The 27,130-nt window shown below is 45.8% G+C and overlaps 1 protein-coding gene across 16 annotated transcripts in view; it reads right to left on the bottom strand.

Moving 5' to 3' along the window:
• PTPRT (protein tyrosine phosphatase receptor type T) overlaps window positions 1-27,130 on the bottom strand; it is a 1,106,784-nt gene that overhangs the window by 268,377 nt on the left and 811,277 nt on the right. For all 16 annotated transcript variants that reach the window (XM_084776217.1, XM_084776209.1, XM_084776218.1 and 13 more), the window contains exons 10-11: window positions 3,877-4,078; window positions 2,647-2,749 (exon numbers count right to left, since the gene is read on the bottom strand). In XM_084776217.1, coding sequence (XP_084632343.1) covers window positions 2,647-2,749; window positions 3,877-4,078 — 305 coding nt within the window. The remainder of the gene's footprint in view (window positions 1-2,646; window positions 2,750-3,876; window positions 4,079-27,130) is intronic.

The raw sequence follows: 27,130 nt of genomic DNA, 5'->3' as shown, positions 1-27,130 counted from the left end.
CTACGTAATTTAATGTACTATGCTATCAGGTATTAGGATGTCTTCTCTCACCAACTTTAAAATATAATGCAAGGCATCTTTGGCCAAATGCCTGAAGCAAGCTGCTTGTGGTGGTGGTGGTGGGGAGGGGGGGAGTCCCAGGTTGTAGAGCATCCAGGTTTTCTTACCTTGCTCCCAGTTCTCAGGCTACAGTAGCTCAGTTCCTGCTTTCCCACACAGAACTCATCTCTCCATCACACCCACAGTTCCTCGCAATTTGTATAGTCAGGTCACTACATCCTTTGACTTGTTTTGTGACTTCACTTGTTTACTTATTTGCTTATTGTCACACCCCCCTGACCTATTTTATGGCATACTTGCAAAACAATAAGCCTCGGGTAGGCTTATCTTGCTTCATGCTATACCTAAATTGTGTAGCTCGCTTCCTAGCACATAGAAAATGCTCAATAAATATCTATAGGGTCCAGCTGCCTCCAAGACGCAGATCCTCCTGCTCAGAACTACGCCCAGGGAGACAAGTTATTGTAACTGGAACATACAGAAGTGTCTCTGCTCTCACAGCAGTTGCCCCGAAAGGACTTCTCTGTGTTGTTTCTTAGTCTCTTCTCCTTCTTGGCAAATGCCCAGGCACGGGTCTTAAAAGAATTCCAGAGACAGAGTGTACACCCACGCTCAGTGAACCAGGGCTTTGAGGAAGAAGGCAGGCAGAGATTTCTAGACAACAACTGTTTCCCCTTTGAGCAATGACATTTCCTTCCATGTTTCAAGATGAAAATGCCAGCAAACCATGTCACGCATACCATCCTCCTAGTAAAATGGCATGCTTCGGTAAAATGAAAGTGGGGCTGGGGTCCGAACAGGGCTTCAGTCTTGCCTGGCTACTTGTTTCATAGTCTAAGTCAACTCATTAGCATCTGTTTGTCTCAGTTTCCGTACCTTAAACCTGGGGGAGCTTTACAGAAATTTGATGAGCAGAGAGGAGGGTGTTATTATGTAGGTGATGGACACAGAGCAATACGATGTGGCTCTTTTAAACCCCCTTTACCTCACTTCTGCATCTGGGCTTTCTCATCTGAAAATGAAGATGCCATCTCACAGCATACTTGGAAAGTTTAATGAGAATGCTGTACCAGAGCAGTTGGAGGGGGAACAGGGCATGAGTATCTTGGCTTGAAATGCCAGTATCTGCTTTGGATTATCAGAAAAAGGACCAGTTCTGACCCGCTATAGCGACAAGCCCATAAGCATCAGCCCAGCACATTCCCTGGACTGTAGTCATCCAGTCTTCAGACTAGGCAAGAACTTCTGCATTTTGTTGCTTCATTCTGTTGGCCCCGTCACTATGTTTTCTGGGTAGAGTGGAGTGAGGGCTGTAAATGAAGATCAGGGCTATACATCTCAAATGCCTCCTTCTTGGCTGGCCCCCCAGGCCACAGGGGCATTCAAGGTGATGCTGCTAAAAGCCATTCCTTACCAGATCCCTATGGCTCTCCAATAAGAATGAGCCTCTCAGACAGATCCCTGCTTCCTTTCCATCTCATCACTCTGACCTTGCTCTTCAGCTTGAAGCAAACTTAACTAGGCTCAACTGTTTTCCTCTTAACAAACCACTCTCCTCCTGGCCCATACTGGACCCCTGTGACAAGTTAAACCTTGTACAACTCAATGTCAGCTTCTCTGGGAGCTTTCCCCGAGTGTTTAGAGGCCTGTGGGAAGATTTCCATAAGGCTGCATAGCATTGTAATCACGTCATATGCCTGTTGCTTTGTTTTCTTTGGACCTATGACTAGCTTGGTACCATTACCCCGAGTACTGTAACTACTAATGATGTATACTCGGTGACTCACTGTTGTCTATAGCCCCGCACTCCATTCACTGTATTTAAGGGACCTGGTTGTTGCACTGAACTCAGCCAATCTGGAAGTTCAATTTAACATTCTACTTGTTTTGATGGGCTGAGGTGCTGAGGCCCGGCGTTCTGGGCAAACGCAACAGTCAACATTGTTGCCACGTACAAAGGGGGATCTTGTCTGAAATAAATGCCAACCCATCTTGATAGCTATGAACTTGACCAAGTCAACTTACTTAATGAGATGTTCTTGGTACTTGGGTGTCTATATGAGCCCCAAACAAACTCTCATTAAAATAAGGAATGGAACCCTCAAGGCATGGCCCCTGTGGGACTCTTACACCTCATAGCTCTGGACTGAAGCAGCCCCTAGGGCTCATCTATTTGAAATGTGTGATCAGATTCTTTGGAGAATACAAAAAGTCTGTCTTTCTGTCTGTCTGTCTGTCTGTCCATCTGTCTACTATGGGAGTGAGTCAGGCAATTTTGCAAAGGGACTGTCTAGGTTTTTTCACCCATGAACTAAAATTTTCTTAATTATGCTCCAGGAATTTCTTTCCCTGAGCATTTCAGGTCCCTACCAGGATGGTCACTCTGAACTGATGCTCACTGTGGAGAGAGAAGATCCTGGGCTCAGCACCTCCCTCTGAATTTGGGCTTAGAGTTGCTGCCCATCTTCATTGCAGAAAAAAAATATGGCTTCTGGCTTATCTCATCTAGGCACATGGGTAGTCATGTGCTTCACCTGGAGATGTGTGAGGTACAGAGCGGAAAGCCACAGGGCCATAGCTCCTCACCTGACAGGGGCTCCCCGGGACTGCGCTGGTTTGAGCATCACCGTGATGGTTGTGTCTGTTTCATTGAGTGGGGCGTCTGCATCATATTCAGGCATCGATGGAGCTGGGCAAGAAAGGAAAATTGGAAGTGATCAGGCACGGGTCCCACACGGCCCTCCACACTTCCCCGTTGATCCCGTCTTGGCTGAACAGAGGTAGTGAGTGAGACTTTCAGTATCTAAGGCCTTCAGTAAGAAGGCCTCGACTTCCCATCTCCTTCTCCCCTGGTACAATAGTCCGAAGAAGAGTAGAGCATGATCATCAAACAAAAGTGCCTCTTTCATCCAGAAAAAAAAAAAAGAGAATATGTGGGATATATAACTACTTTATATAGATATGAAAACAGAGTCAACCCTGTTAAACACATTTAGATGCAAATTAAAAGAAAGATGAATTAGTTTCCCCCCTCTTTTTTTTTCATAAGACCTTCTCCCCTCCACAGGAGTGTGACTAAATCTAATCCTTTGAAAGGGTAATTTAGTCATTTGTATTATGAGCTATTAAACCCCACATCTCTTTTAATTCTTTTTTTTTCCATTTCTGAGTTTAATCCTAAAGTTATAATCCCAATCAACGATTTAAACTTTATTTTGTAACTTGTTTATTGAAGCGCTATTTTATAAAAACATAGAAACACCAAATATATTCAACCACAAGGGACTGTTTAATTAAATTACGTCCATCCAGTTGACAGAACAATATAACGAAAGCAATGGAGCAGTGTGGGGAATACTTATGGGATAAGGATAAGTAGAGACATTAAGCTACAAAAAAATCATGGCTTTTTGCAAAACCGCATGCAAAATACATATGCACACAAGCCAGATTTAATAGATATTCCAAAATATGGAAGCTGTAAATAAGCATTCTGCAATAGTTCTGTTTTAATGCTCTCAGGCAATTTGGTGCACCCTACTGGTAGAGACAGTGTGCAATCTTGGGCTACTGAACTTTGGTCATTCATTCTTTCATTCCTTCATCAGATACCATAAGTATTCAATTTGAAAAATAAATTTACAAACTAATTTTATGTGCATTCTCTCTCTCTCTCTCTCTCTCTCTCTGTCTCTCTCTCTCTCTCTCTCTCTCTGTGTGTATGTGTTTGTGTGTGTGTGTGTGTGTGTGTGTGTGTGTGTGTGTACAGGACTGTATCCCCACCTCACTTTTTTTTTTTCTTTCTAAAAGAGATACCTGAAATCTTGGTGGCAATCCGGGTGGTGACTGGGGGTCCAAAGCCCTTGGCTGTGCTGGCCTTGATGGTGAAGGAATAGGTAGTGCCAGGGTACAGACCCACAAAGAGGTGGTGGGTTTCATTCCGGAGTTTGAACACTTTCCCCCTCTGGCTGGACAGGTCAGCACTTGGATCCAGTGAGCCAACAGCTTTGTAGTTAATCTGTGTGACAAAGTGAGAAGCAAGCACATCAGTGTCCTACTCAGTCACTAAGGGAGCTCATCGGGGAGGGGCAGCAGGGGCAGGGAGGAGAGGAGAGGCAAGCTAGGCCAGCATGTTTACAGAGCTGCTTGGTACTGTCCAGAGTACAGACAACCACAGCCCCGAGTTTCCTCCTGACGAGCCCGTGGAACAGCCATGCCTAACACAATCAGAGCATGCCATTTTAAGATTCCTAGACTCCTCCAGCTTCCTGAGTTTAAAATGAGGGCAGTTGTTGGGGAGTTACCCCCAAGGGAGGGGAGACAGTAGCATATAGGTAAAATGTGGGTGGGTAGAGAGGATGCTGGAGGTGGAAAGGTTTAATGAGGATGAGCAATGGAAGATGGAGAATGGGAGGATAGGGAGGGGTTAACAAAAATGAAGGGAACATGAAACACCATCTAAGAAGCCTGATATCATTAGTTTCTTGTGATCCAATTTATTAAACATAAAAGAATTTGATAGCAGGTGCATCCCATGGGTAAATAATGTCAGTCCTACAAACAACGGGCTTCTAACAATTTCCAGTGCTATCTGTGGGGTATTTCTGTGGCTGTTGGCTAGGGAGACTCTGGTCCTGGAGATACCACACACCTTGAATGTATAGAGAAATCAAACTAGAGTTGAGCTAGACGCGTCCTCCCTGCTGCCTACTTTCCACCGTCCTGTCAAACAGTGCTTCAGGCTGTTGCAGGGAATAAGGCATTAATGGTTTTACCCACCTGTGAACTCAATAAACTATATTACCAACCTGCCAGGCAAGATGTGCCCAGTGGTACCACAATGGTATGAATGTTATATGAGTGACCAAGTACTCTTTGCTTGCATTTGAGGTCCACTCCATGAGAGAGAATCCATTCCTGGTATTGTACGCCCAGTCAAACACTTGTGTCTGAGGAAGTCTTAAGCCCCAGTAGGGAAAACTACTACATTGATGCTTAACTAAACTGACATATCATCAAGCTACCTTCTATACACTCATCTTTATATCTACAAAGGATACTCCTAGCCTTAATTAGAGAAGTCTATCTTTTTTTTAAATTTTATTTTATTGATTTATTCATATTATATCTCAATGGTTATCCCATCCCTTGTATCCTTCCATTCCTCCCTCCCTCCCACTTTCACCCTATTCCCCTTCCCTATGACTGTGACTGAGGGGGACCTCCTCCCCCTTTATATGCTCATAGGGTATCAAGTCTCTTCTTGGTAGCCTGCTATCCTTCCTCTGAGTGCCACCAGGCCTCCCCAACAAGGGGACATAGTCAAATATGAGGCACCAGAGTACGTGTGAAAGTCATACCCCACTCTCCACTCAACTGTGGAAATGTCCTGTCCATTGGCTAGATCTGGGTAGAGAAGCCTATCTTTACAGCGAGTAGCAGTGTAGTCAGAACTTGTGGCTGGGCAGGATGCTGAGAATAAATGAAGGTAATGGCTTAGTCCCAAACAAGACTCATATCACCTCCTAAGGAGGTTATTAGAAAGATCTACAAAAGAATGCCCCCAGCCAACAGTCAGCTATGAACTAAGGAGCGGTCCACGGGGCCTTGGCACTTACTCCTGAATTACTGGAACTAACAGACTACGTGAGGGGAAGGCATACTATCTAGTGGAGAACCCACTAGTGAGTCAACCAGGCTCGTGTGTGCTCTGAACCCAGGATCATACCGATGGCCCAATCATAAATGCAGGGGGACATAAAAGACATGAATTTTGGGAAGAGATTAATAGGGAAGTAGGGGCTAAAAAAGGGTGGGAGGAAGATGACAGAGTGGGTGGCAGTCAAAGTTTTGTACACATGTATAAATATTGTCAAAGAAGAAAACTCATTAGTAAAAATAAACTGTAGTAACAATTAAGCGAATTTATCATACTAATATAATGTGCCGTACCCAATGCATCCCACAGTATTATCACTTTATCTGCTATCAATACCCAAACATTTAATGAGGTAGCTCATATTCTATATCTTGCTTTAAATCTGAGAGGTCTGGTATGTATCAAAACATAAGTCAGTTGGACTAGCCCTTTTCCAAGTAAAGTAACTCTAGTGTTACAAGTGCAGACCATAGGCTGGGGATTGCTCGCAAGTCAGGCAGCTGGAGCTCAGATCCCCAGAACCCATGTAGATACCACATGGGCATAGTGGTACCCTTGTAATTCTAGGAGTGACCCTACCTAGACTGTCAAGCTGTGGGTTGGATGCAGAGAACCTGCCTTAATTAATAAGGTAGGAAAATCATCAAAAAGGATTCCAAGAACCAAACTCAAACCTCTATATGCACATATACCCCAATACCCAGGATGGCTTGCATATACACATACACGGATGCTGCAGGCATGAGAAAGGATTCAGACCATGTATTCTATCCTACACACCAGTAGCATTTGGTCACATCTTGTTGGAGGAACCAGGATAGTTATTTTCTTGAGATGCTCATCTGGCAATGACTTGCACTCAATCAGTCCTTTTCAATCTCTCTATGATGGGGTCTCAGAGTTGTGTTTTCTAATCTACTGCAGGCAGATGTTAATATGAGGACCATGCTCCACAACATTCAGTTTATGAGTTGACAACAATCTCGACCTTCTTTATTCTGCAGTGGCTGAGTCCACTGGTCCCAAGGTAGATGTCACAGAAATGCCTGAGTATTTAAGTCTTGAAGTCCTCCTCAATTTCTGCATCTGCCTTGCTATCGAAGTAACTAATGGTAACTGCACGACATGCTGTCCTCCATGTATGGCAGTGAGAGTGCCATGGGCCTGAATCACACAGCTCTTAGAGTAGGCTACACAGGATTCTGCTAGCATAATATCTTTATTAATTGCATTCAGAGTATTTGGTTCATATTCAATCCCTACTTGTCCCCCCTACCTTCTGCCAGAGCCCACCCCACCTCCTCCCAACTTTGTGAAAGAAGATTTGTTATTTTATTTTTATTTTATATTATGGATGCTTGCCTGCATATACATATGGGCATCATGTGCATGCCTGCTACCCACAGAGACTAGAAGAGAGCTTTGGGTCCCCTGGAATTGGAGTTGCTGAAGACTGTGAGCTGCCTGTTGTGGGAGCTGGGACTTGAACTGAGGTCTTCTGTAAGAGCAGCAAGTGCTGTTCAGCTCTACTGTGTCAAGTTTGTGTTAACCATATACTCATAGGTGTGGGGCCACCCACTGAAGCATAACTGGCCTTCCAGAGGCCACACCTCTAAAGAAGACCCTGTCTCCTTCTCCAGAAGCCATCAGTTTTCAACGGCTCATGAGCCCCACTGTACCAGGCTGGAAACATGACTGGCTTGATCCTGTACAAGTCTCAAGCAGGCAATTGCAGCTGCTGAGACAGGCCATTCTTTCGTTTTTAAAATCTACCTTTTTACAGTAAGAAATATTTTTTTATTAAGGGCTGGTTGGATGGCTCAGAGGGCAAAAGTATTAGCCATGCAGGCCAAGTTTGATGCCTAGAAGCCAGCAAGAAGTGGGCGTGATGATGTGCATCTCTATTACAGTATCTCCATGGCAAGCTGGAAAGCAGAAACAGGAATCTCACCAAACTGTTAGCTAGAAGTATGAGATGGAGCAGCAGAAACAAGAGACCCTTCCTCAACTAGATCAGAAAAGAAACATACGCACGCACACACGCACGCACGCACACACATTTACTAGCTACCTCACTTTCTATTTTCCATCATCTGTTTTGCTTTTTTCCCCCTTTTCTCTTGAACAGGTGTTTCTTACATTTCGCAGTCATTTGCTCAGCATCGAATCATTAGCTTAGAGGCTGCATCTGAGCAATGTCGAAGCAAGATGCAGTGCTCTGGGAAGGGACTTGGGAGAGAAGAGACCCAAACCCGAAGGCTGGGATGGAGTTGGAGCAGATGAAAAGCCCTGTAGGTTGCAGGCAGAGACAACAGGCTGAGCAAGGGCCTGAGGTGGGGAAAGGCTCACACAGAGAGAAGTCCAAGGTCACTACAAAGAAGAGGGCAAGTCGAGGGGAAAGTATACAGCTGGATTCCTGTTTCCTAGCAACAGAAGAGGGAGATGCCCAGAGGTGTGCCTGGGTCCAGGGACCCCAGTACACCAGTGGAGAGGATATGGCTCTGTATTTTCTCAAAAATCGGTCCTAGTGACCCTGCCTGGGCTGGTGGCAACCCCACTGATATACAGACACTGGGAGTGAGAGCTCATACCTTATTTACTAGCCGGCTCCTTCCCATGCTCCAAATTCAATCCAAAAGCGACTCAATTTCTACGGAGCTGTCAATATAATATACCACGCTCCCCTGCTCTCCTAACCTTTCCTGGTATTACAGGATCTTCACTTACTTGTAATGAAACACTATGAATAAATCAATGTATGTTAATATAGCATGTCTTCAATTTTTTATGAAGGGCTTCACCAAATCTAATTCCCACTGCTTTGTCAGAAACAGTCTTTGAAAAATTTAACTTGCAAGTTTTACAAAGTTAGTGGGGGATCCGGCAGCGGGGGTGTGGGGGTGGGGGTGGGAGGGAAGAAAGCTAAGAAAACTGTGCTGAAGCCATGGCCGCCAATGAAGACGGTGATGTGAGCCTCTGTTTGGAGGTGTGGGAAAGGGGACCTGCATTAGAACGGCAAGCAGCGAATGACGGGCTAGTCCGGGGTCTGGAGACTGGATCTGGCTGCAACGAAATGCCGGAGGCTCTTCTTTTCTCTGGCGGGGGACAGTGGGATTATTAGGTAGGACTCTCACACAGCTTTTCATGAAAAGTGAGGTTCTTCTTGTTTCCTGGAGTGAGACTGCCTTCTTATTCCTTAGATTTACCCAACGTAAGATCTGAGTTGAAGACCTGCATGGTGGCACACGTCTTTAATCACAGCACTCAGGAGGCAGAGGCAGGTGGATTTCTGTGAGATTGAGACCAGTTTGATCTACAAAGCCAGTCCAGGACAACCAGGTTTACACAGAGAAACCCTGTGTTGAAAAACAACAATAACAACAACAACAACAACAACAACAACAACAAACAAGATCTGGGCTGCTTTCTGTGCTCTCCCTTTGCCCCAAGGCCTGATCCTGATTTCACTCCTTGAAAAGATTCATCGTCTCTTTAACCATGGGGCATTTGAACAAACCAATGTCCCATCTTGGAACACTTCCATTCTGTGCTTCTTCCTTAAGCCATGACTCCTCATCTTTAGACCTCATTTAAGGCGATACTTTGCATGAACACCTTCTGTGGCTCCCAGTTACTCCAGCCTTATATTCTCAAAGACACTTAGACACATCATAGCTCCCTTGATTCAATCACTTTCTATTAAGCATGCAATGGTTTCATCCGTCAGCCTCCCCCAGTCCTCCTGCTTTTGTTTGTGTGCTTTTTAGTAACCCAGAGACAGAACATAGACCGAAGTCGGATCCAGCAACCGTCTGCTTCTTATGGGAACAAAGTCTCATTGGAACGCAGGCACATCACTCATGTGTGTTTCCACTGGCTGCAGAATTAAGGAGCAGAGACAGAGAGCCCAAGGTTCACACACCCTAAAACATATCCTCTCACCTTTTATAGAAGAGAATTCCTGACCTCCCTGCTACACTTAAAATCCATCTGTGTGTATATGCATGTGTGCCTGTTCATTATGTGTGTTCATATGTACACGTAGGTCCACATGTGTGTGGGTATGCACATATGTGGATGGATGAACATGTGTGTGCACATATGTGTAGCAACCGAGTGACACTCTTGAATGCTTTTCCTCAAGGATATCATCAGCTTTACTTCTGGGAAAGGTTTCTTATTGGCTTGGGGCTAGCCAGCAAGCCTTAGGGGCTGTACATGTCTTGGCTGAGAATACAAGCACATACCATCAACCTTAGCTTCGTGTGTGTGGGCTCTGGGAATCAAACTGATTGTCTTTTGGTTGCAAGGAGATGTTGACTCAGTCATCTTCCCAGCCAGCACAAGAATGTTCTCCGTCCTTTGTTCAACATTTCCTCAACTGCTTGTGAAAACAAGCAATCGTATTAGCTGTGTAACTGGGGAAGTTTGCCTAACCTCTCTGAGCCTCTGGTTCTTCGAGGGTAAAACACAGCTTCTAACTGTAGTTTCTGTTGCAGTGTGGCCTCTGGTTTCGTTACTCTAGGAAGACAACGCCTGTGTACAGGAGTGAGGCTCCAGCTACCATCTGGGCTCACAACCCACAGGTTGAAAACCGCTGACCTAAAGAGATCACTCCAAACTGAGAGAACACTGTAAGACATAACAACCTAGTTATGCATTTATATATGGTCAAGTGTAAGAATACCAAATTTGCTTATGGGTCACTGTCAGAATTCTGCAAGGGGGGATTTAAGCCAACAACAAAACTGAATTAAAACAAACTAAAGCTGACTAAATGTAATAGCCTATATTACTCCCACTAACCATCACTCCTACTTTCTCCTGAGCCTTATTAACAGCACCACTTCTTTTTAGCTGTACCTTACGCTGATAAGGAACCTTAAGCATTGTGGGTCTTCTGCACAGGGGGCAATTAGCTAATTCTTTTATAAACCTTTTGAATACTTTCTGGGCATCACAAACAAGGTTAGTATTCTTACTTAAATCCGCTCTACCTTGTGAAAAAATTATATTCTCTGACAACATTGCAACTATTCCAACAATAAGGAAGGATTTTTATGAGTAAGCAAATTTCACAAGTTAGTATTCTGAGGAACATAGCTGTTGGAATGGCCATGTGAACTGAGCGCGTCTACCTGTGTCCTACTGGCTCAAAGCTCCAGAAGCTTCCTCCTCATCTCAGCGTGCCTCCGTTTCACAGTGACGTTTGTGTCTCCATCTTAAACTTTCTGAGAGGGTCAGCCCCTTAAATGATCCCTCCCAGGAGCCTTTGCCTTCCTGCAGGCCTTCCTGTTCATTCTCTGGAAGTCTCTACAGAGCAGAGTTTTAGCAAGATCACAGGGTAAGCAGCGGAGACCTTTCACTGAATAAAGGCGTAAGTGCTTTTCTGTACACTCAGAACAGGTTATTTTCACCCTCTTTGGACCCACTGTGAATATGTTCCCACACGGGGCCATGGCTACCTGGGGAGGGGGGCACACACTGCAGAAAGGGGCCAGCTCATGGCAATCTCTTTGCTTAGAAAGGACAGTATTGATCCTTTGGTTCCCAGGCACTTTAAATATAAATAGGAATGTTCCTCGCCCCCTAAAAGAGCAGTGGGACACACAGGTGTCTGCAACGCGCCTGCCAGTCACTTTCTAGCCACAGCACCCTTTTTTTAACGAAGGAAGAGCAGAGAAATTAGGCCTGGTGTTCTCACTACTTATTCCACAGTTTAGAAGACTGTGGAGCTAGGGAAAGCTCTTGAGGTTGGTCTGGTGACCTGTATGCTGATGTTAATTATTGGCTCTCAAGATCTAGTTTCTGCCCCGGAGCAGCACATCTTCACTTATACTTGTCCTTGTTGTGTAAACCTTGCCTAAGAAATTATTCCTGCTTGACCAATCAAAAGCCTATACCTGGGCAAGGCCGGAGAAAGGTAGCCACAGTGAAGTTTCCAGGGCTTTGGGAGAGGAGGATCTTGGGAAGGAGAAAGCAGACAGGTATCGGAGACAGAAGAAAGCAGAACCACCACCATGGGTTAGCGTGGAGAGAAACACATGGCCCGACTGGCATGGATGGAGGAAAGCAGCCCAGAATTCAAGAGTATTTTGGAATTATGGATAGGCACTAGCCCAGATAGAAATTATTAGAGCAGATGCCATAATATAGGGGCTTGGGAGGTAAGGGAATCTCAGGAGGTCGTATCTGCCATGCCCCAGGGGAAATAAGGCTGTTCTAAAATCTATCAGGTGTCTGTGTCTTTACTGAGGTGATAGTGGGTTAGATAATACAGCCATAATAATTATAGGGTTAATAATAAACATTAGCCATATTTTATGTTAACCACAATGAAAGTGCATGAGGATCAGTGCTTCTGTGCAGTCAGAGGCTGGTCAGGTGTCTACTAGAGCTGCCAGCCACTCGAAATTCACTTCCTGTTAGGCTCTGTACTGGAATCTGGGGTCAGGGCGCAGGGAGGGGAGAGGCAGGGAAGGCAGGGGAAGAAGGGGAGGCAGGGAAGGCAGGGGAAAGGCAGGGAAGGTAGGGGAGAGGCAATGGAGGCAGGGGAGAGGCAGGGGAGGAAGGGGAGGCAGACCCAGCTGTAGACTTCAGGAAGAAACACAGGCAAGTCCTTGGGAAACACAGGCCCCAGAGTAAATGGTTTGGCTGAGGTAAGGGAGCTTTGGAGAGATGAGGGAAAGCGAGGGAGAGAGGGGATAAAGGAGGGACATAGAGATGGGCTAGAGGGAAGAGTGGCTATTGTGGAGAACAAGGAGACATGTCAACCCAATACCGTGTGGGAACCTGAAATAGAAAAAAGGCCATAGGTGGAAACGTGATCCTCAAAGTCTGAACTCTATTCCATGAGGGGAACTGCCATTTTTTTTTAACTTTTGGTAAACATATCATGCTTTTAAAGATGTTAATTTGAGGAAACCTTGGATATAGGGTAAAAAAACACTCTTATCAGGTGCTGTGTGTGTGTGTGTGTGTGTGTGTGTGTGTGTGTGTGTGTGTGTGTGTGTGTGAGTGTATACATCTGTTTAATTTTTTGTAAATCCTCTTTACATGTATAAAATTATTTCTAAATAAAATGCTGCAACCAAGTACAAGGGAACATACCTATAATCCCATCACATAGGAGGCAGAGGCAGGAGGGCAGATAGTTTGAGAGCAGCTTGGCTAGATAGTGAGGATAGTGAGACTTTCCGGGCGCTGGCCCAGTGCGGTGTGTATTCACCATCCAATGACTAAAGCCACAAGGCTGGTGAATATGGGGCGGGGCAGAAACTAACACGGATGTTCTTACCATGCGGTGTCCTCTCCAACCTACATCACTGTCCCCCCGTCAGCTTCCAGGCAGGTTTCAGGCACTTGCGTTCCTGTCAACAACTGTCCCCTCTGCCCATTGCTCCTGCAGTCTTTAGTGCAGGCTTACTTCCTGCTCCCCACTCTCCATCTTCCGCCCAGCACAGGAGGCGAGTTCTTACTGTTCACACAGACACCCCCACAGCAGGGCCACCATCAACTCAGACAGCTGTAAAGCTCCTTTCTCCTAAACTGTCATAATGCCACTTAATAATACGAAGCTTAACCCTCCTTTCAGCTTTTAATCTCACGCTGGGGTATCTGGGGTGCTATGATTTTTGTCATTTCCACCGAACTTTTCTTGCTTAATGAGTCTGTCTGGTGATATTCCCAGTGGCTTGCAGCCAGCAAAAGCAATAGTACTCAGGCTCCGGGAATGTAAGTGGCTGGCCTTCCAACTTCTCACCCCGTCAATTTCGGCTTCCCTAAGTCGAATCTGCTTAAACCGCTGAGGGGCAGGGTTAAATCCTTCCCAGTTGGCTTTGAGCAGGCATATGAGAGAAGCTTATCCATGACACTGCTCTGGGAAACTTGCAGCCACACCAACAGCCTTCTTGGCAGGGATAGCCTGGGATAACCTCCATTGAAGGCACATGCCAGTTGTTTTACTTTTAGTGACTATCAAGTACCTACAGTGACACAGGACAGTAGTTGATGAAGTTCACTGAATAAATAAGGATTGAGAAGGTGTAGGCAGCAAAACCTGATATAGTAAGGTGGGGGGTTGAATTGGAGGAATTATATTGTTGATGTCTTTGAGTTTTGATCCGACCACCCAGCCTGACCCCCAGCCTGTGTGACCAGTTTTTAGGGGTAAGAGGGTCAGATGTGTGACTCTGTTGCTGTCCCCTCACAAGAGGGACTTGTCTAATGCATTAGTTACTTTGACCTTGCTGTGGTCAGACACCTGACAGGAGCAACTTACAAGCTATTTATTAGAGCTCACGGTTCAGGAGACAGTCCCTCATGGGGCTGAAGGCATGATGGCTGAAGCAGTTTGGTTTTGTGGCAGCAGGGGCCTGTGGTACAACTCAATAGACCAGGAAGCTGCAGGAGACTAAAATCAAGGCTGGGCTTTAACACTCAAGGCCTACTTCACAGTGTTCCACATCTACCAGCTGGACACTACTTCCAAAAGGTTCCATTATCTCCCCCAAGACAGTGCTACTGGCTTGGGAACAAGTGTTTAAACAAACAAGCCCATGGGAGACATTGTACCACTAGATTAAAACATTAGGCCTCCCCAGGGCAAGTCCACCCCTGCTTGGCATACAGCTGGTATTCAGTAATCCTTAAACATATATTTAAAAAAAAATATGAGACACAGATGTGGGTCCATATTATTGGGTTTTTTGCCCCATCCTGTTAGGATTTAAGAAGTGAATAAAAAAGATGGGATTATGGCGATCTTCTGGAACCAGGCAAGGCCTCAAGTGGAGGGACCTGGATACCACCCCAGCCACAAAACCTCTGACCTACAGTTGGCCATGCCCTCAGGTTGAACTATGACTGTTGCCTAGCAATAATCATCATCAGAGAGACCAGCGAGACCTAGGCAACCGATGGGAGCAGATACAGGGTCCCACAGGCAAATATTAGGCGGAGCTTGGGGAGCCCTACAGAAGAGGGAGAGGAAGGATAAGGAGCCAGAGGGATCAAGGACACCCCAAGAACACCCCCAGAATCGACTAACATAGACTCAAGTGGATTCACAGACATCAGGGAGCCCGTATGAATCTGATCTAGGTCCTCTGCATGTGTGTTACGGTCATGTAACCTGGAGTTCTTGTGGGACTCCTAACAGTGGGACCAGGGGCTGTCCCTGACTCTTTTGTCTGCCTTTGGGACCCATTTCCTCCTACTGGGTTGCCTCATCCAGCCTTGATGTGAGAATATGTGCCTGGTCTCACTGTAGCTTGTTATGCTGTATTTGGTTGATGTCCCTGGAAGGCCTGCTCTATTCTGAGAGGGTGAAGGTGGTGTGTGGATCTGGGGAAAGGGGAGGTGGTGGCGGGGGGGGGGGGGGAAGAGACTGGGCGGGGGGAAGAAAAGGGAGAAGAAACTGTGGCCAGGATGTAATATATGAGAGAAAAATAAATTGGAAAAGGGGGGGGAAGGTGGGATCATGAAATCACTAGGCCTCAGGCAAAGGCTGAATCCTTGACTCCTAACTACAAAGCTGCACAAACTCATGATAGAGTTATAGGCCAATACAATCACATCGAAAAGTGCATTTCATGCCCCTCACGTAAACAGCACAGCTTAGCCTCATTAAATTTTTTTTAAGTTGGGGTCTGCTATATATTCCGGGCTACTTAGAACACCACACAGCCTAGGCTAACCTCAATGGTGTCCTCGGTCCCCCAAGGCATTCCAAGAGTACGCCACTACTCCTGGCTAGCCTCTCTGATGTTCTCAGAACACAGCCTACATTAAGCAGAGCTATAGAATAAGGAGCTGACTTTATGATGCAGCATTGAATGCGCTATACAGGCGACCGGGGACTCTACTGAAAGTCAAGGTTGGAATGGCTAAGCCGGGACGCCCTTTGAACACCACTGTACAACTTGTCAGCACGGACGCATAAGAACATTTACTTCCGCCTGGTCTTTCTCAGCATCCACTTACTACTACTCATGGCAGCGCCACATTTGACCAGAGACCTACTGCCACGCTGGTTCCCCTTCTGCATGGAGGAAACTGGGCTTGGGGAAAATAGTTATTATTTCTTAAGTGTAGGCTCTCACAGCTGGCAAGGAGCCAACCAGGATGAACCCAGAATCCACCGGGCTGACTCTGTGCTCTGAGGTTATGAAGAATTGGCCCCCTCTGGTTCTCCGGGCTTGGAAAACCAGATACTGCCGCAGGACCCTGGTGCCGAGGGATCTCTAGCCGAGAGGGTACAGTGGCTTTCACAAGAAGGGGAAGCAGAGCTCCTGGTTAGGGAGGTGGGTACACAGAAGCCAAAACTAAGGGGAGCTGGGTGGAAATGAGTTTGGGCAGCCAAGCGATTTAAGGAAGGCATCAAGTCTGGTTTGAATTTTTTTTTTTTTTAGCTCCCTAAGGAGCACCTCTTTGTCTGAGGTGACAGCATGGGGCAGGTTTGCAAGACTTTCCTAAGGAGAAATCTAGTGATCAAAGAGTCACGTGGTTTGGGGGGTGGGTGGGTGGAGCCAGTGGAGGACGGGATTGTGAAGTTTCACTCTACTGCAGTCTTCTTTCATTCAGCATTTTTTCTCATGAAATTAAAATAGAATTGATTTCTCTCCCCCATGACATTAGGCATTCATAGAGAAATAAAAGGGCGGCCTGATCACAGATCTAAGCACCAATATCACCCAGCAGGACAGCATTTGTGAGAGTGTTTTATTAGTTACCGTTTATCATGGGAAGGTTTTGAAAGAGCCAATTCTGAGGAATAGGTCTCCTGCCCAGGAGAAACATGAGCTTTTGTTTTTTCCCACCTTCCTTGGTTAACATGACCCTTTATCTAACATTCTTTCCAACCTTGTGCTCTCATGTTAGAAGATCTCTCTTTTTAACATAGTCCCTTGATGTCACCACAGGAACAGACAGAAGCACAGCATGTGACATCACCCTCTATGGGCACTATCACCCCTGGTGAAGCAAGTTTTGAGGACCTACCGCCTCTTCTATAGTGGCCCAGGGTCACAACCCGAGGGAGCCTTTCCATTTACAACTTCCTCAGAGGAGAGCTGGGGGCGGGGGACGGTGAGGCTAAGAGACATTGGCTAAGACCACAGAATAAGCGGTCTTGCAGCTGAAGCTACAAGAGGATGGCAAAGTGCTGCACCATGTGAGAGCAAAGCCTTCGATGTACCTCTCTCACAGATGGTCCCCTCTAGAGCAACACTGCCCATTAGAAGCAAAGTGTGGGGCACATGTGTGATCTTTGTGTTTTCTAGGAAGTGTGTACAGAAAAGGGACAAAGAGGCTGATGAAGCTAATCTGGGTCACATACTTTATGTAGCCCAAGGTAGCTGCACTGTTATTGTTTTTAATACGCAATCAAGACAAAAGTAATAAAGGGGCAGTTCCTATTCTGTTTCCCTGCTGAAATCTGGTGTGGTTTATTCTTCCTTCATATCCTGAGTCAGGTGGACCCATTACTATATTTCTATGCTCAGAAGATATGTGCACCTAGTGACCAGACAGTGCAGGTTGCAAGTATAGATCAAGTTTTCCCAGCCCTCTTCCTTCCTCTTTCCCCTTTTTAAAAAAAATATTAATTTATTCATATTACATCTCAATGGTTATCCCCTCCCTTGTATCCTCCCATTCCTCCCTCCCTCCCATTTTCCCCTTACTCCTCTTCCCTATGACTGTGATTGAGGGAGACTTCCTCCCCTTGTATATGCTCATAGGGTATCAAGTCTCTTCTTGGTAGCCTGCTATCCTTCCTCTGAGTGCCACCAGGTCTCCCCATCCAGGGGACTTGGTCAAATATGAGGCACCAGAGTACGTGTCCCTTAAGTTATTTAGTCAGATTTTGTTCCTTGGTTGAACTTCCATGAATTTAGTTCTGTACACACACACACACATACACACACACACACACACACACACACACACACACACACACACACACACTAAAATTTCTAAGCTTCTCTCTGCCCCAATCCCCAGACTCCCCCAGAAGCAAGAGGCTGCTAACTGTAAGCAAAGTGGTTCTCTTCATCTATTGAAAGCCAATGCTCTCTGGAAACAGGCATGTAAGTCTGGTGCTTCAGCTCTTGAGGGATTCTGAAAGCTGCTTCTCTTCCTATTTCACCTTCTTACTGACCAATGGGATCTACGTCTGCACTGGTGGCTTCCAAGAACCCCTAATGTGTCACCACAACTGTCATCTCTGTCCAGTTCTTCCTTCTGTACTAAGTGAGGCATGATGCCAGAGGCAGTGCCACAAGTCATCTATGAATGAGCAAAATTCCTCCAGAGGCACATAGCTCTTTCCTTTTAGCCTGCAATTTTGTCATTGGCCAATGCTGTCAGGATGTATGTGCCCATGTCAGACAAAACTGGTTTCCACTCCCAGCATCTCTAGCCATTCCACTAACTATACAGGCCACATGCACCTAACTGATTGGAAAAGCCCAGGGTCCTAAGCTGGAGACTGCCGAGTAAAATCCACAAAGTGAACAGTGTGATTGCCTGGCCTTCTGGAGCCATGCCTCATTAAGCAGCCACTGTAGGGAGAAACAAAAGCTCAGACTGGAAAGGAAAATGGCCTTGGGATTTTGCTTCTACTCTCTCTCTCTGTCTCTCTGTCTCTCTGTCTCTCTCTGTCTCTCTCTGTCTCTCTCTCTCTGTCTCTCTCTGTCTCTCTCTGTCTCTCTCTCTCTCTCTCTCTCTCTCTCTCTCTCTCTCTCTCTCTCTCTCTCTCCTCACTTTATTACTATTATACATCATACTAAAGTTTACAAGATAATAAAGGAAGACCATTGACATTGACTTCTGGCATTAGGTATCTAACCTAGAGTCACTGACAGATCCTGGGACAGAATGTGTGATGAGAACCAGCTGTCAAGACTATACTGGTTTTCAGTCAGAGTCACCCCCATGTCCTCGCAGGAGCCTAGCCTGTCGTAGGTCTCCAGCTTGTCCCAGAGATGCCCCTGCCATGGTTTCTCTTCTCCCTGTCCTCCTGCCCCTGCTCTCCCCAGCTCTGATCTCCACCCTCATTTCTCTCTGTGATCCATTTCTTACCCTATTCCCTCTCTTCAACTGCTTCTGCTGCATATTCTATTTCCACTTTGGAGTGAGATTTAAGTATCCCCCGCCCCTTGAGCCCTCTTTGTTACTTATCTCCCTTGGGTCTGTGAATTGTAGTATGGTTGTCCTGTATGATATGGCTAAAATCCACTTGTAAGTGAGTACATACCATGTGTGTCTTTTGGGGCTGACTCTAGCTGAGAATCCTAGTAGCAGGCATCATGGAGACTGAAGAGGCCTCTTGTCGGGACTCCTAGAGGAGGGGGAGAATACCAACCCACTCACAAAAACTTTGACCCAAAATTTACCCTGCCTACAGATGTGCAGGGATAAAAATAGATCAGAGAGTGAGGGAATATCCAACCAATGACTGGCCCAACCCAAGACCCACCTCATGGGAGAGAGAGAGCCAACCCTTGACACTATTAATGATACTCTGTTATGTTTGCAGACAGAAGCCTAGCACAGCTGTCCTCTGAGAGGCTCTACCCAGCAGCGGTTTGAAACAGATGCTGAGACTCACAGCCAAATATTAGGCAGAGTGTAGGGAGCCTTGTGGAAGAGTGGAGGGATAGATAGAAGAGAGGGGACAGAAGCCCCACAAGAAGACCACAAGAAGATGTTGGCTACATCTGGAACGGCAGCCTGCTATCATGCTTATAAATACCCCAGATGTGAAGAAAACAACCGCAGACTCATTGCCCAGCATGCTGAAGGTGTGGAACTCAAAGGCACAGGGTGCTTTGTGTGGGCAGCAGAAAGAACCATCCCATCAATTCAGATGAAGGCTCTTTCATTGAAAAATATCGAAATTTTCATAAAAGATGTTTGATAAGGCAATAACAGTAGAAACAGTCTTCCGATTTCTCTGAATATGAACATAGAAAGACTCCCATAGAGACCCTGCTCACACTGGCTTCCTGCCTTATCACTCTTTTGCTGAGTTCACTGTTGGCCCCAGAGGACTAAGCAAGCATCCTCAGGGGCTCCCCACACTCCTGGGCTATCTAATTTAAGTGTGGCTTGGTGGGGAGGGAGGGGCTGTGCTAGTTCCTGCCTTTCCAGCATGGTCTCTTTCATCTGATAACAAGTCTTCTCACTAGCCGCTAGCCGATTTTGCTTCCGAAGAGGAAAGAATCAAGTAAGCAACAGCTGGGACTGTAAATCAGGGTCCCCTGGAGAGTTTCATCGCTCTGTTCTTCTCAGGCTCCTCCTGCATTGAAAGCTATCTCCCCGCTCCCCAGAACTCCTTTGTCATTTTGGTGAATGGAGCCAACGGCCATACAAGCGCCCAGCACACTAGTGTCTGAGGCTAAGAGGACAGTGTGTGGTGTTAGAGTGCAAAGAGCCGGAAGTGGTGATGGCCAGAGTTATCCCACTGCAGGCTGAAGACACAAAGTCTTAGACGCAGGTGCCAGGGAAACCCACAGCTAAGCAAAGAGGAATAAAGCCAGGGCTGCAACAAAGGAAGGAGAAGAGAGGCCAAAGGAGGCAGGAAGCGAATACAATGAAAAGCAGGAAAAAAAAATAATAATAATCAAATACAAAATGGCAGAAACTCAGGAACTGGATTTTCTGGTTTCATACCCAAGATGGCCAATCATTTTCATGCATTGCTCAGAGATCTCTGGAAAGCCAGTCTGATATATTTTTAGGGAGTGTTATATTTCTTCAAAAGTGCCTTTCCTCGACAGAAACAGCTCACCTAAACAACTGCCTCACTCAAATCTTTAGTAATTTCTTCTTCCCTCAGCAAACAGGCAAGTCATATTGTCTCCCCTAGCTACACTGCTACCGCTGTTATGTCTAGCCAACTTAAGTCGCACGTCCATGATTCATTCTTCCTCCTTCCCATCTAGCCTACCTGCCCAGAGCCATGGATGTATCTAAAGTGCAGGCTCTGAAGCATACTCATTCCTGTGGGCACCTGGCACTCCCTAAGACCATAGTACGTGTAGGCGATGGAACTGAATGCTGATGTCTTTGTTTCACTGTCCCGTCATTCCCTGGGGGGAAAACAGGCCAGGAAGTAGCTGTGGGCTGATAAGGACTTCTCTACCCCGCCAGACCCCTCAGGCAGTAGTTCCAGGTGAGGGACAGGGACTCATACCTCTACCATATGGCCAGTCATCTCCTTAGCCTCAGGAATACCCAGGTACACCTATCCAAGTCAGAGGGGTGAAGGAAGCATTCCAGGCAGGAGACAGACTGTGTTCACCCCTTGCTGATCATGAATAGTACTGACCCCCTCTCAAACTGCAGGATGCCATTTCACACTGTGACTGAGAGTGTGGAGTTTGTTTGTTTGTTTGTTTGTTTGTTTTTTACCAATGTTGAGACTTTGGGCAAGATGCTTAAAGTGAAACTGTGCTTTTTAACCTGAGTAATAACTGAGATAATACATGCAAAACTTTTAGAAGAGTGTCCAGACACAGCTAGAATTTAATAAATAGTACCTACCTTTAGTGGTGCTAAAACACTGACGTTCCCCTATGATTTTCCACAGGTGTTAGGAAAAGAACCGTGTCATCTACACTGTGCCTGTAGGCCCATACAGTCTAGTAGGGCAGTTGCCACTCTAATATTATTTTCTTGTGACTGTTTAGGTGAACCAGACCCAAGGCTAGAGTCACCAAACAGGGAATTTGTAAGAGACAGTCTGGTCTGAGTCATCATCACAGTTTTTATCAAGACTCCCTGACTCCTGGTAACTTGATATAGGAAGATTCAGGTAACTTGAAGGGTGGGAGGTAACAGCTGAAGGGCCATGTTCTAGGAAACTCCAACAGCCCTTTACTTCGTGTCTTAGTTAATTTTCTCTTGCTGTGTTAAAACACCACAGCCAAGGCAACTTGTAAAATAAAGCATTTAATGTGGCTTATGGTGGCAGAGAGTTCGAGCCCATGATGACAGAGTGGAGAAGAGGCGTGCTGTGGGAGGTAGGTGTCAAATATGAATCTTAGGAGATCAAACATTGACCAATGTGTACAACCTCTAAGTAAAGCAAGGACTCTATGAAAATTCATCAAGGCTTACATTCTGTTCAACTTAGGCTCCTTCAACTCTAGAACTACTGACTGGCTATATGTATTTAGTTGTGTCTCTGAGATTGGGAAGAACCAAGATCTAAGGGGACTTATCTTTGAAAGTTTGACCTGTAGTACAACTTAGATTCTTAGGGAATGAATGAGACCGGTACCCATGGGCTCATATATTTGAACAGAGTGGGTGGAGCTGTTTGTGAGGGATTAGGAGGTGTGGCCTTGTGTGAGGAGGTGTGTTACTAGGAACATGTTTTGAGATTTCACAATGCAATCTTAGGAAGTATGGCCTTGGGAGATTACTGGGTGATGAGGGTGGAGTCCTTATCAGAAGGATTATTGCACTGACAAAGACGCACCAGAAAGGTACCCTGCCTCTTCCTCCATGTGTGGACACAGTAAAAAGATGCCACTTCTGAGGGAGTTGGACCTTGCTAAATGCTGAGTCTGACTGTGTCTTGATCTTGGCTGTGAAAAATAAATTTCTGCTGTTTACAAGCTGCCTGGTCTATGCTAAGCCATTATAGCCCAAATGCACTAAGGCAACACCCCTACTCCCCCACCCCTTAGACATTGAAACCGTTGGGGGAACAGAATTACAGAATTCTCAGTCAAGTAACATGGAAGACAGTTACACTTTATTGAGCACTCACTGTGTACTTAGTATTCCTCCTCAGTATGCTCCTCAGTATACCCTGAGTTAGTTAACATATAGAGCAAACAATGTGGAATTAATCCTTCCAATTTTACTATTGAGGGAACAGAGAGAGGGTGAGTGACTTTATCAAGGTCACAGAGCTAGTGATACATTGAGAGGCAGGGCTCTGGCTTCTGTCCAAACTGTGCCAGGCTTGTAGGTGTCAGAAAAGGGATGATGTCCAAGACAGTTACAGAATTATTGGATCATAAATATTCATCTTTATCCTTGTTTTCACACAGGAGCTTAGGGTTTCTAAATATTTAGATTTTTTTAGTTGTAAACCCACAAGATCCTATCACCGATAAAGTCTCGGGGGGCACCTAGAAGTCATTCTTGTTTGGCCGTCACGTCTGCAAATGATCTGTCTGCAGGGTTAATGCTTCTGCAGCTGTGATGTGAACACTGGCCAGAGGCAGCAACCTACAGCTTTAAATGAAATTGTTGATGTCAATATTAGTTTTCAGTTTCAATAGTAGCAATCACAGACACATATGTATAGCTTTGTCACTTGCAAAGCACAGACTTGCCTTGAGCCTTGGGACAGTCCTATATGGTAAGCAGAACAGTGATCCACCACACACAAGGAAGACAGCAAGCACTGGGTGCAAACACACTAGGGAGTAAGGAGGCATGTGGCCTGATTACAAGCCTAGCACTCACTCATTTGAAGCTCTGTCTATCCCAGCATTCACGCACTCCACAGTGAAAGCATCACAGGAAGGCTTGTGCCACAGATATCAACAAAACACTTCACAGCAAGGATTATTCAAGGCCCAAGGATAAGTCAGAGCAGAGGATAGGGCGACTCTAACAGGAGACTTCCAGGAATGAAGTCAGCTCCCCTTAAAATAGATGGCCCAATAGCCTTTGAGGGGAGCTAAGACTTGGGGAAAGGGGTAGCCCAGGAAGCAAACGTGAATGTTCTTTCAAGTTACAAACTCTTTAATTTTGCACTCAGAAAGCCTCTTATGCCTAGCCTCTTGCATCTGGACAAGGCAGCAATAGCCAAGGGAGGGGTGGTCACCAACATCTGTCCCAGGAAATTCCTATAGCTTCCTTGTAACACTGCAGTCCCATGCACATGCCTTCAGTGACATCTCTCCCCCTCACAAGCTTTATAGAGGAAGGGTTTCCACCACTCTGAGGTCAAGGAAAAGGCCAGTTGGTCTATCAACAAGTGGAACATTCAATCAAGTAGTCCAGTGCAATGTAAGCTCATAAAGGAAATAGTTGCAAAGGGTGCCGCTTGCTTGATCTCTATGCTCCACCTTATTCATTTCCGTCAATGAAGAAAATGTATCTTGAAATATAGAGCGATTGATTTTGAATCGTGTTTTATTTTTAAAAACCTGCAGCCAAACTACAGTAAATATAAAAGAGCAAAATGGAATATAAAAATATACATCAGGGAAAGTCACTGTCCTTAATATAGAAAACCGTCTCGCCAATCAATATGAAGGATGATTGTACCAACAGAAAGAGAAGGGAGTGAGAGGCTCACAAGGATGCATATCACCGATGGGTTAAGTGCGGCTTAACCTCCCTGGAAATCAAATATGAGCAAGTTTCAGTTAAATATCCTGATATACTTTTCTAATAGTGAGGGGAAATTAAAATGATAACAGAGGGACTACAGATAAGGCTCGGGATCGGCCTGCATCCCCTTCCTTTGTGTGCCCACAAGGCCTTCTTGCCAAGGGGCAGCCACCAAACTGTGGGACCAGAGGGCGTGTCAGAGCATCAGCAGCAGCCTTTCCCCGCGCCCCCACCCCCCGCCCCCCGCAGCCCCCGCGGAGAATCAGCTATCCATCAGCTACATCTGAACACGGGGTTTTTGGTTCTCTGCAGGCATTGTCCTTGGTTGTACTGCACATCAGTTTGGGCAGTAACCCCTCCCCCCTGCTTCGTGTTCAGATCTGCAGGCCTTGATGGTCTCTCCCTGTGGAGCGTCTGCTCCCTACCAGACCTTCCATTTCCCCCCACTCTTCCCAACAACTCTCAGCATTCCACATGGAGTCCAGCTATGAGACCTGGTGTCTGTCCTGACAGATACCCCGCTGGGTAGAGTCTCTGGGAGAAGATCTGTTATGCAGGCTATACTGATAAAGCGTAATAGGCTGTGGCCAGACAGTGGTGTAGGAGCCTCCCCCATCAGAGGTCTAGGGGATGGGAATAGGGCAGAAGAGGGAAGGAAGGTGTGGATGGGAAGATAAGAGCGAGGGGATAACAATCAGGATGTAATGGAAATAAATTATAATAAATAAATTATATATATTTAAAAGAGAAGGCTCAGTTGTTAAGAGCACTGGTTTTTCTTCCAAGGGGCATAGCTTTATTTCCAGCACCCACATATAAGCTCACAACTGTCTGTAACTCCAGTTTCAAGGGATCTGACAATCCTCCTCTGGTCTCTGCAGGCACTTCATGCAAATGTTACACAGACACATATGCAGGCGAGACATACACACAGGGTAAAATGAAATCTCAAAAATTAAAATGATAATAGAGAGTGAGTTTTGTGCACTGATGATGTAACTGTTAATCTCTTTTGTGGGTACAAAGATCTGTCCTCGGGGCTGGAAATCTCCCACATGAACTCAGTACCAGGAGAGGTTGACACAGACACAGAATCACAGAAGGACAAATGAAAGCAGGAAGTCCAAGCCTAGGCAGTGGCCAGCATAGTGATCCTAAAGGAATGAAGCCACATGCTTGCACTTCAAAAGACAATCTATTTTGGGAAGCTGAACATCCTTACAATTAAAATTCTACCACAGAACTCATCTGATTTCTTAACATTGTGTATATCCATGTTTTGCCTAAATGTGTATCTGTGCACTAATTGTGTGCAGAACCCTTGGGGCCAGAAGGTGGAAATCAAATGCCCTGGAACCAGAGCTTTGAGCCACCCTGTGAGTGCTGGGAATTGAACCTGGTTGTCTTCTGGAAAAACAGCCAATGTTCTTAACTATGGAGCCCTCTCTCTCTCTCTCTTTCCCAGAATTCATAGTCTGTATATCAAACTCATCTGTGAGGATGTTAACTGCACTTGGCAAAGTCAAACGTAAATTTCTTAAGCAGAGAAGTATCTTCAGGATCTACGAATGAGAAGTAAGGCTCTCACACTTGGAGGAGGGCAACCATGTGCTAACTGAATGGTCATTTGCCAAGTACCTGCCATGTCCTGTGTGCTGGGTAATGGGATGAAGAGCCCACAGGGAGGCTCTCTTGGAGAGCCAGGTGGTCTTACATCTGAAGTCATTCCAAGGCTCATGCTGAAGCCTAACCCTGCCAGGTATTAAGTGGTAGTGTCTTTGGGAAAGTGATTCCGTCATAAGCACTCTAGCCTTGCAGGTGGGTTGGTGCTTTACAAAAGGGCCGGGGGAAGCTAGCTCAGATCTGCCAGTCCTTCCACCAGCTGCCATCTGAAGACACGGTACCCCAGGTCCCATTGTGGGAGAACGAACTTGGCCTGTTGTTGCTATACAACAGGACGTCCTAACTTCTTAGAACTCTAGAACTCAAATTTGTTCATTATAATTACTCAGCCTGAGGTTTTTTTGTTACAGTAACACAAATGAGTTAAGACAGGTGGTAACCAAGTACATAGATAGAATCACAGGCTAATAGACGTTTAAATGAAGAGGAAGTGAAATGTGTGCTATTGGGGGAAATGTGGGTGATAAGCAGTTTCCCTTTTTGTGGCGAATGAACTAGGAGAGTTCCATTAGAGTCAGAAAAAAATGACACACATGCCCAGACCATTACTAATCAATACTGCTTTCAATATACTAGGATTTAGCATGAAACAAGCATCAGCAATAAATAAAGAAGCCTGTGAGGCTATAAAGAACACAAGATGTGTGTGTGTGTGTGTGTACACATATGCAAGTGCATGTGTGTGGAGGACAGATATTGAAGCTGGCTACCTTACTCAGTAACTTTCCCCTTTACTGTTTGAAACAAGGCATGCCACTGAAATGGAACTTGGGTGTTGGCAAGGATGACTGGCCAGTGAGCTTCAGGGATCCGCCTGCTTCTGCCCTTCTTCTCCAGTGCTGCAACAACAGACACACACTCTTGTGCTTAACTTATTTTTTTCACATTGATATTTAGTGCTGGGGGTGGTGGTAGTGTGTGTGCATAGGTGTGAGTTATATAGGACATGTACAATCTGAATACCATTTTCAGGGGTTTGGTCTCTCCCTCAGCCATATGAATTCTGGGGACTGAAGCCAGGTCATCAGACTTGGCAGAGCATCCTCCTCTGTTGCGGAGTCATCTTGCTAGCCCTGTATCCGGCTTACATATGGGGGGTAGGGATATAAACTCAAGTCCTCATTTTTGCACAGCAGGCATTTTACTAGCTGAACCATCTCCTCAGCCCCCAGAGCAAAATCCTTTAGGGGAAAAAATGAAAGGCACACACAATAGTTGCAGAATGCAAAGGCTGAGTTTTGCCAACATCCAACTATCACAATAAACAGGGAAAATTGCATCCCAATCTCAGTAGAAAACTGTGATGAACAGGACTGAGGAGAAGCAAGGCTTTCCAGATACAAGACGGGCAACCTCCCACCG

Source organism: Acomys minous, assembly GCF_964271855.1.
Source record: "Acomys minous genome assembly, chromosome: 3".
Taxonomy (NCBI): domain Eukaryota; kingdom Metazoa; phylum Chordata; class Mammalia; order Rodentia; family Muridae; genus Acomys; species Acomys minous.
This window is presented reverse-complemented; position numbering and strand designations above follow the sequence as displayed.